Source organism: Harpia harpyja, chromosome 1 (assembly GCF_026419915.1).
Source record: "Harpia harpyja isolate bHarHar1 chromosome 1, bHarHar1 primary haplotype, whole genome shotgun sequence".
NCBI lineage: Eukaryota > Metazoa > Chordata > Aves > Accipitriformes > Accipitridae > Harpia > Harpia harpyja.
Window position 1 is genome coordinate 47441592 of NC_068940.1, and position 8056 is coordinate 47449647.

At 47.2% G+C, this 8056-nt stretch overlaps 1 protein-coding gene across 2 annotated transcripts in view; it reads right to left on the reverse strand.

Moving 5' to 3' along the window:
• Nucleotides 1–7853, reverse strand: part of LOC128143982 (endoplasmic reticulum-Golgi intermediate compartment protein 3) — a 32393-nt gene extending 24540 nt beyond the window's left edge. Inside the window, exons 1-6 of one of the 2 annotated variants that reach the window (XM_052792150.1) lie at nt 7727–7853; nt 7450–7520; nt 6786–6873; nt 5356–5475; nt 2168–2261; nt 829–994 (exon numbers count right to left, since the gene is read on the reverse strand). In XM_052792150.1, the coding sequence (XP_052648110.1) occupies nt 829–994; nt 2168–2261; nt 5356–5475; nt 6786–6873; nt 7450–7520; nt 7727–7814 (627 nt within the window). In that variant the 5' untranslated portion in view covers nt 7815–7853. The remainder of the gene's footprint in view (nt 1–828; nt 995–2167; nt 2262–5355; nt 5476–6785; nt 6874–7449; nt 7521–7726) is intronic. The other variant, XM_052792160.1, reaches the window with a different exon arrangement.
• Nucleotides 7854–8056: the final 203 nt, after the last annotated feature.

Consider the following 8056-nt stretch of genomic DNA (forward strand, 5'->3'; position numbering starts at 1 on the left):
ATAATGGTTCCGTACCCATGATGATGCTCAAATCACAATGTCTGGCTTTGTGAGTAAAAGGTTTAATTTCCAGAAATAAAGAATGTGGTCTCCAAGAAGAGTACACAAAGATGTTAAAAAAAACCCCAAAACCCCCCCAAAAAACACAAAAAAGAAGAGTTTGAATTAAAAGAAAAAATTAGCTTGGGCCTGACTTCTAGAATGTACTTGGATACGTAACCTGCATGTCCAAGTGTTCTGGGTTTGGTAACCCACCAAATGACAGGGTAGTTACATAGTTATATGGTATATCTCATACTACACTTTCATACACCAGCTGCAAAAACCACCTCTCTGACTGTTTACAGCTTTGACAACCAACTCCAATAGCCTTGCTTCCACTGTTTTTCTAAGGAAGGTAACATTTCACTCTCTCCAGCACCTCTGCTGGCAAGCTGTTGGTTACTGTTATCTCCAGCATCCACTGGTGGTCTCTGTTTTAAGATTAGAAGGGCAGGTGGGACACTCTAACCTCAATGAAGCTACCTCTCCTCCTCCAGCAACCTCGACAAAAAGACTCACTAGCTATATGGTAGGAAAAGCTAAGCTTCTCCAGCCAGCATGCTTCCTACCAGCCCACACAACAAAACAGAGAATTAATCCCTTCCCACCACTCTTCCTGACTCTCCTACTGAACCCCTTTATGGGCACAAGCACCTGGCTGAGCCCAGTTATTATATTACAGTCCTGTGAACACCTAAAGCTGGAAAAGGAGAGGAACGCCCTGACTCTGCCTTTCCACAGTCATCACCATCATGCAGCAGGTTCACAGCAAACCCCATCTCTCACCTTGTTGACCTCTAGGAAACCATACACTTGGCAGCCCTCGTTCTTCTGCTCTTGCATTTTCTGGCTAAACCCTTCCCTCTTGCATTGCTCTATGCTGTCTGGGTTCTTGAAGGCCCAGCCTCGCCGCCTGTATGCTTCTCTGACATCGTCACAAGTATTACAACACCTGCAAAAGGACAAGCATCATCTTACCATCTTTTTCACTATAAAGAGATGCTCCAGCTCAGGACTTGCATCATTGGTGGATTTTTCTTCAACGAAGCAATAAAGCAAACATCAGGGACTGGACCCTGAAAGGTGGCCTCATGCTCCTGAAGGAGCTCGAGCTTCTTGATGTACTTTTTGAGGTTTTGGCATGAGGATGCAAGCTTTTTTAATGCAGTGCTTGAGTCTGAAGAGGGCTTTGCCTGTCCACTTAGACAGCCAGGTCACTCCTGGGCAAAGAAATCTGCTACAAAAACGACAGTGTCCCACAGCTCTGAGCAGTTTGGAACTTCCCTGTGTGAACAAAGCACCTGCCTGTTTCTATTCCTCCTTTCCTCTCTTTTTAGGGCAAGACTATCAATGCTGGAGGGAGGGTTAATGGCAAACTTTCTTCATTACTTTTCTACCTCTAGATAACATCTTGGTCCCTGGAAGAAACAGTTTTCTTTCTTGGTTCCATGTTTTGCTGGACCAAAGAAAAAGCTTGAAGCCTGGAATCATGAATCCCTCAAGATGGAAACACCTCTGGGGAAGGATGCAACTTGACAGATGGGACAAACCAAGTTACTACAGAGACAATAATAGCGAGGGATAGTCCAGAACCTATGGACTACCACCGATCCATTCTTATAGGAATTTGCAGGTAGGAGGAATGAGAAACACCAAATGACACCCGTTGTTTGTGTGACCAATAAATGCCTGGTCTTTCCTCCTGTAAGGATGCAAAGCCTGCAGCAGAAGTGAGAAGGCAAAGCCATAAGCAGGTTTCATTCCAAGACAGCTCACGTAACGGTGAAATAATTTACACAGCTCCCCTCTGGATACCAAATAACCCCAGAAAAGATTCTGTTTGATGAGATACAACCTTTGTGCTGCTGCAAAGGTAGTGCGATTTGCGCTGCCCTTAAACAGGCATGTGGACAAACTAGACAACCTAACTCTGCATGTTCTTAACAATCATGAGTGCAGCTTCCAAAGGCATAGCAAAACCACAATGGTTCTCATCATTCTCTGAACACGGGCCCAGGAGGATTTCATTGCACAGACCTTCACAGACATTTTGAAAAAAACCATGCATGCAACATAACTGTATTACTTCAAGTGCTAAGAAGATACAAAAAGGTGTAAAGGTTACCAAATGTCCTCTGACTCTGCCCCGTAACAGCTCTCGCAGCGATCCGCATCCAAAGAATTTGGATCAAACGCTTTTTCTTCTTCTTTCCCCAGCTCTAAGACAAAAGAAGATTCAAAGCGATGAGGCATGTCTAGAAACACTATCTTGTACTCTTGTTCCGTTCTGCGTGTAATAACTGTTCTACACATGAACGCAATGTTTCTGTGTTGGAAGCTGCACGTCCTGCACCCAAAACCCACCTGAAAAGGTATGTGTAGAGCCTGTTGAGGTGTGAAGTAAGACCAAGAAGCAGAGTGGTATTTGTCATCTCAAGAACACCCTCCATAGAAAGAACTGGCTATCTCTAAGCCTTGCTGGAACACTGATCAGATGTTACTTGCCTAAAGGCTTTGTTAAAACATTGTCTACCTCAGATAATGTTGCACAGTAAATGACGACAATTGTAACAGGACCTGTTACACAAACAACATTTTAAATAGCAGTCAACTGCAGTCAATGCATAATCCTGTCCCAAGACATGTAGGGAACACGGTTATACATTGCTGTGAAACAAGATCAGAGTAAGAGTCTCCCAAGTAGAAAATCAGCACCCAGTCCTCCAAGATGACAATGCTGACAAGGCACACATGTTAACCCCTGCTCACTGGAAGTCTCCAAGGAATTTCTACCTTCTTCGTGACTTAACAATTCTGACAATGTCTGTGCCACGTTGTGTGTTGAATGTGCAGCCGCAGTACAGCTGGGGCACGAAGTCATGGAATTTCATGGTCTTACACGCAGAAGGCTGAAAAGGGACAAAACCACTGGCTCTTACAATAAGAGGCCCCCTTAAAACCAGGCTGTTTCAACACACAAACCCTGAAGGACAGGACCAAGTCTCTTGCGTTACAAAAGCCCTCTAAGGCTCACTATCCAGGCACTGCTGCACTACCCTCTATAAGCCTTGAAAAGGTGGCTCCTTGGATTGCTAATGCTGGGGAAGGGGATAAGGTACATAGATAGACACTGCTGAGGGGATAAAACGTTACCAGGGCCCTGTTTGTTGAGACTGGGAGGTATAACAGGCAGACGGAAGCGAGTATTAAACATGTCTGTATTTTGTACTAGCCACAGAAAAAAGAGATTTTAATTGGAAAGTATGAAATATGCATGAAAATCAGTCATTAGCCTTATTTCTTTGATCACATACTTTATGGCAGCTACCCTCAAGCAAATAAGAACTTTTAGGAAAATATACCCATTATTAAACAACTGTGTGAGACTTACTTTCTAAAGCTTGCAACATTCAAAGTAGCTGAAAGCACACTTAAGAATTCATTGTTCAAAAAGCGGTATGGCTTTTAATCTCGTAATTACACTCAAAGACAGCGTCAGGAAGCACAGAGCTAAATAATCGCTACACTTTGTCAAAGCCATGATTCCCACCACTTCAACAAGAACACCTGCACGATGCATGGAGTTTTTAAAGACACAGCAACCAGTAACAGCTTTTTAAATATAGTCAGTAGCTGCCTGTTGAGTTGTCTCAGAGAGATAAATCCAGAGCTAATGCACAGTTTGGATACTATAAAGAAACTGCAGTGCATAAAACTCTACATGCAGGGTTTCTTGCCGTTAACACGGTCCTCAACTTGCATGCAGATATGATACATGAAATTGGAAAACTCTGTCCACATTAAAAGGAAGGAAATTATAAGAACCACCAACAAAGAATTCAATCATTCCTTGTCATTCAATGGAAAGGAGTAAGACAACATCCAAGCACAGAACGCAACCTACTATAGAAATCATTCAGCTATTAACTATTTTAATGTAACTATGATTAGGAAAAGCCTCCAGATACTACTCCATGAAATTTGGGTATGCTTTACTAAATTTAAGGTCAATACTGCTATAGCTGCCATTTAAATAACTGACTGAAGGTCAGTATCACTAATAGAAACTGATAATCATAGAGTTTACTGAAGATGGGTGGATACTTCTGATCTAACTTGCAACACGGGTGATGGAAACCAAACTAGCCGTGTGCTTCTTCCAGACAGCAGAAGAAATTGCTTGTTGTGTGCAATGCATCTGATCTCTTTTGAAATGCCTTTTCTAGGTGAGACCGTTTGCTCCTTACGAGTTTCTCTCCCTCTCCCTTGATTATACAAGGAGTCAGAGCAACCGGTTCAGATGGAGTAATGCCAATGGAGACTGGCAATACAAGTAAGGCAGGAAGCCTCCATGTGTTAACAGAGAATTAGATACAGAAAAGCTGGTTTTGTCCCCAGGCATTACGTTTGTAACACCACAACCTCTGAACACAGAAAGGCTGCTAAGCGACGCAGCAGAAAAAGCGCTATCACCACATTCCCGTGACAACAGCAGAAACTCTCATACCTACCAATTGTTCAGCTCTTGGTTTAGTTTAGCCTTGCAACTTCAAGAACAGAAAAGTTCAATCCGAGTGATACAAATCAACAAATTCAGTGCATGCCGACACGTAGAACTACACCATCTCCCAGAAAATGTAATAAGGAGCTCGTGTTTTGGAAAGGAAAAGTCAGGACAGTATTACTGTTACATTGCAACACTTTGCCAGAATCTTTTCTGGTTTGTATCGAAGCACAACGATGAGTCATAACACATAACAAATGTAAAGGAGAGGTTTAGGTAGCCAAGGACCACTTACTACAACCTGTAACCGACAAACCAACTAAAATATATTTATCTAGGCATGCATTAACACACACAAAGTAAATGTAGTAAGGTGCAAGCTTGGGCTTAAGGGTTGAGTCACTGGAGCCTTCCCTGGAGAGGCTCTTTCCTCTAACCAGGTCGTCCCATTTGCCAGCCCACTGTGATTTAAAGATACAACCAAAGCCAAGTTTTGCCAGAACAGCTGCTTGATTCCTAGTTGTAAAAGACTATTCACCCAGCAGCTTTATTCCTGAAATGCATCCGTGAGTCCTTATCCTAATTTCAGAAGGACTGGACAAAGATTTGCCTCGCAAAAGTAGCAAGTATAACAGCAGTTCACTTGAATCTGCCAGTTTAATAGATCTGCGTGCTATAAACTCTTCAAAAATTTGTGGTGTTTAAATGTTCTTCAGCTGTCACTTGTTCCTATGAATCTCAAAACCAGGCATATAGTGATGGAAAGACTACAAGAGCATCCATCCAAGAAAGGCAGAATAGCACCTTACCGTGTCTCTCGGCCTCCAGAGTCACACGATTGCCAGCTTTATCCAAACGTTGTTTAAACAGATTGTGCTCTACGTCCAGCTGCTGCTCTCCTGCTACGTCCATGGCATCGATGCTCAAATCTGAAATCAGTGAGCAAGGAAAGTAGTCTATAAACACACATTTGTTATGGCCTGTGGCGGGCTGAGGAAGCATTCAGCCAGTGAAAATACAGACTCTTTCAGCGAGGGCGATAAGAATGTGCCAAAGCGGAAGAGTGCGTATGGCTGGGGACAAGTGACGTATAGGGAATAAAACGCACATTGCAGCACCCTGAACGACCCTTCCAAATACGGGGTTGGGTTTGATGTACCAGAAGGACTGTTTCCAACTGCCCCAGAAAGCGTTACCCTGAAAGGTAATACACTTAAGGCAAAAAAAAAACCCCAAACCAAACCCCTCAAAGCCCATAACCATTTTCAGGAGTACAGGAGTTAAGCTTCAAATTGGTTGAAAGCTGCCTCCTACCTCTACCCCCTCACCCTTCACCATCAGCCCATTTCCTCGTGACCCCTTTTCACAAAGATGACTGAGAAGGTCTGTGGTCTTGGCCTGGTATCAAAGCACTGTGATGCACTTGCTGGCTACATGCTCTCTTACAAGACTGACAGCTTCTCTGCACAAAACAGCAGGGGCTTCCAGCCTCTCTGGCCTTCCCGTGCCCTTTTAAATGTGAGGAAGGCAAAGACTAATAATATCTTTGGTGGTCAGAAGGAAGTCAGACTCACTGCGTTTAAAGCCCAACGCATTACCCAAAGGAATTACTGCAACAGAACAAGAGGCAGGGAAGATTAGCGGACAGTCGGATAACATGCACAGCAGCGGTAAGCAGTAAGACTTGCAAAATTTTCCGTCACTTCGCCCTGCAGCTTTGTTCTGAATTTAGTTAAAAGGTAATCTGACTATTAACACTCACTCCAATTTTAAAAATTTGGGAGAAAGGTTATCACGTGGCGTTGGCATTACAGTCAGAATTGAAGTACAAAAACCACGGAAAAGTTGCGCCTCGCCAAGTAACTTCCAAAGGAGACTCTAAAGTGTTTCAACAACAGTACAGTCAAATCTCGAGTCCCAAGTGAACACCGAACGCTGTGCCAGCTTTTTCAGTATTACCAAGCTCTCTGACAAAAGTACCACACCGTACAGAAATGTAAGGGGGTTTACACCTTAGCCTCACGTATCATCTCGAAAAATAATACAGCCTGCCTGGAAGAGCTGGTTTGAGTGCCCAGCGGGCCTGGCTGGAATCATTGTGTAACCACCAGGGATCACCAGTTCCTCCCTGTCTGTGGCCCAAGCAGCAGTGCAGCACTCAGAAGCACCGGGCACACCAAGCCTGTCGGGCCCTCAGCAAGTATGAAAATTATCCCCAACATTCAGAAGGCTGACTCACAAGCACAAGGCATATGTGGAAAAATAACATCGAGATTGATCTTCAGTTTATCTCCCCTTGATTTGTCAACGTACAATTCCGGTTGAACCTAGGAACAAAGGAAAAACAGAGCCCTGTTTCACTTGGAAGCCAATCAAAAGGCCGCTTTCCCTCGGGTGATTTTTAAGACTTGGGATTCTCGAGACACCTGAGCTGCTGCCTTCCACCATAGCTAAGCACTTGCCATTTGTAACGCTATTTTTAAGAAAGATAGTAACTTGGGAATCTTAGAACCTGGGGTGGGGATGGGGGCTCCCGCGCTTGCTTGCTTTCCTTTGTATTGCCTGCTTGTAGGTGGCAGAGACAGTGAGAAGAGACTTTGAGACGTTCTCCTGCGACAGCGTTACAGTAAGCCACAAGCCACCCTTGGTGCCAAGCGGCTTTTGGGGGAGGGCAGCCCGCTCCCGGCCTCAAGGCCACCAGCTCGGAGAAAGAAAAAAACCCCATGCAGATCTGCGGCGGGTGAAGCTGCTGCGTGGGCAGCCCACAGAAGGCGGCGGAGGAGGCGGCGGCTCGGCGCGGGGGCGGAGGCACGGCAGGCCGCCCCGGGCCGCAGGGCCGCCCCGGCCAGAAGCAGCACCGTGGGGCCGGGCCGCCCCCCCCCCCCCCCGCCGCTGCTACTCACCTCCTTGGTGAGGTAGTACTGCAGCTCCGAGAAGAAAAGCAGCACCATGATGAGCCCGCTGACAACCGTCACTGCCGGGGAGACGAGAACCGCCGTCAGCCCCGCCGGGCGCGCCCGCCCGCCTCGCCTCGCCTCAGTCCCGCCTCAGCCCGCCCGCCGCCGCCGCCCCGAGCCGCTGCCGAGCGCCGGCCCGCAAGGCCCCCCCGCCGGCCGCCGCCCCACGGCGAGGCCCAAGCCCGCCCGCCAGCACTCGGCCGCCCTCACCCCGCCCGCTCACCCAACGCGCCCCCGCACGTCTTGACCCGAAAGTCCTCCAGGGTCTTGGGGAAGGCATCGAACCGCTTCAGCCGCCACAGCGAGTCCATGGCGCCGCGCGGCCCGGAACCAAACCCGCCTTCCGGCACCGCCCCGGGGGGCGGGCGGGGAGGGGCTGGGGCTTCCTGTCTCCTCCGGGGCGGGCAGGTCCTCGCTGCCGCCTCGCCCTCTTCTGACCCTCCCTGCCAACGGCCCCCGGGCCTCTCAAGGACACCCGAGAGACGCTGACTGTGCCGAGATCGGTTAGCCGGGAAGGGCTTGAGACCAAGGCGGAGCTGCTGGCAGAGAGCAG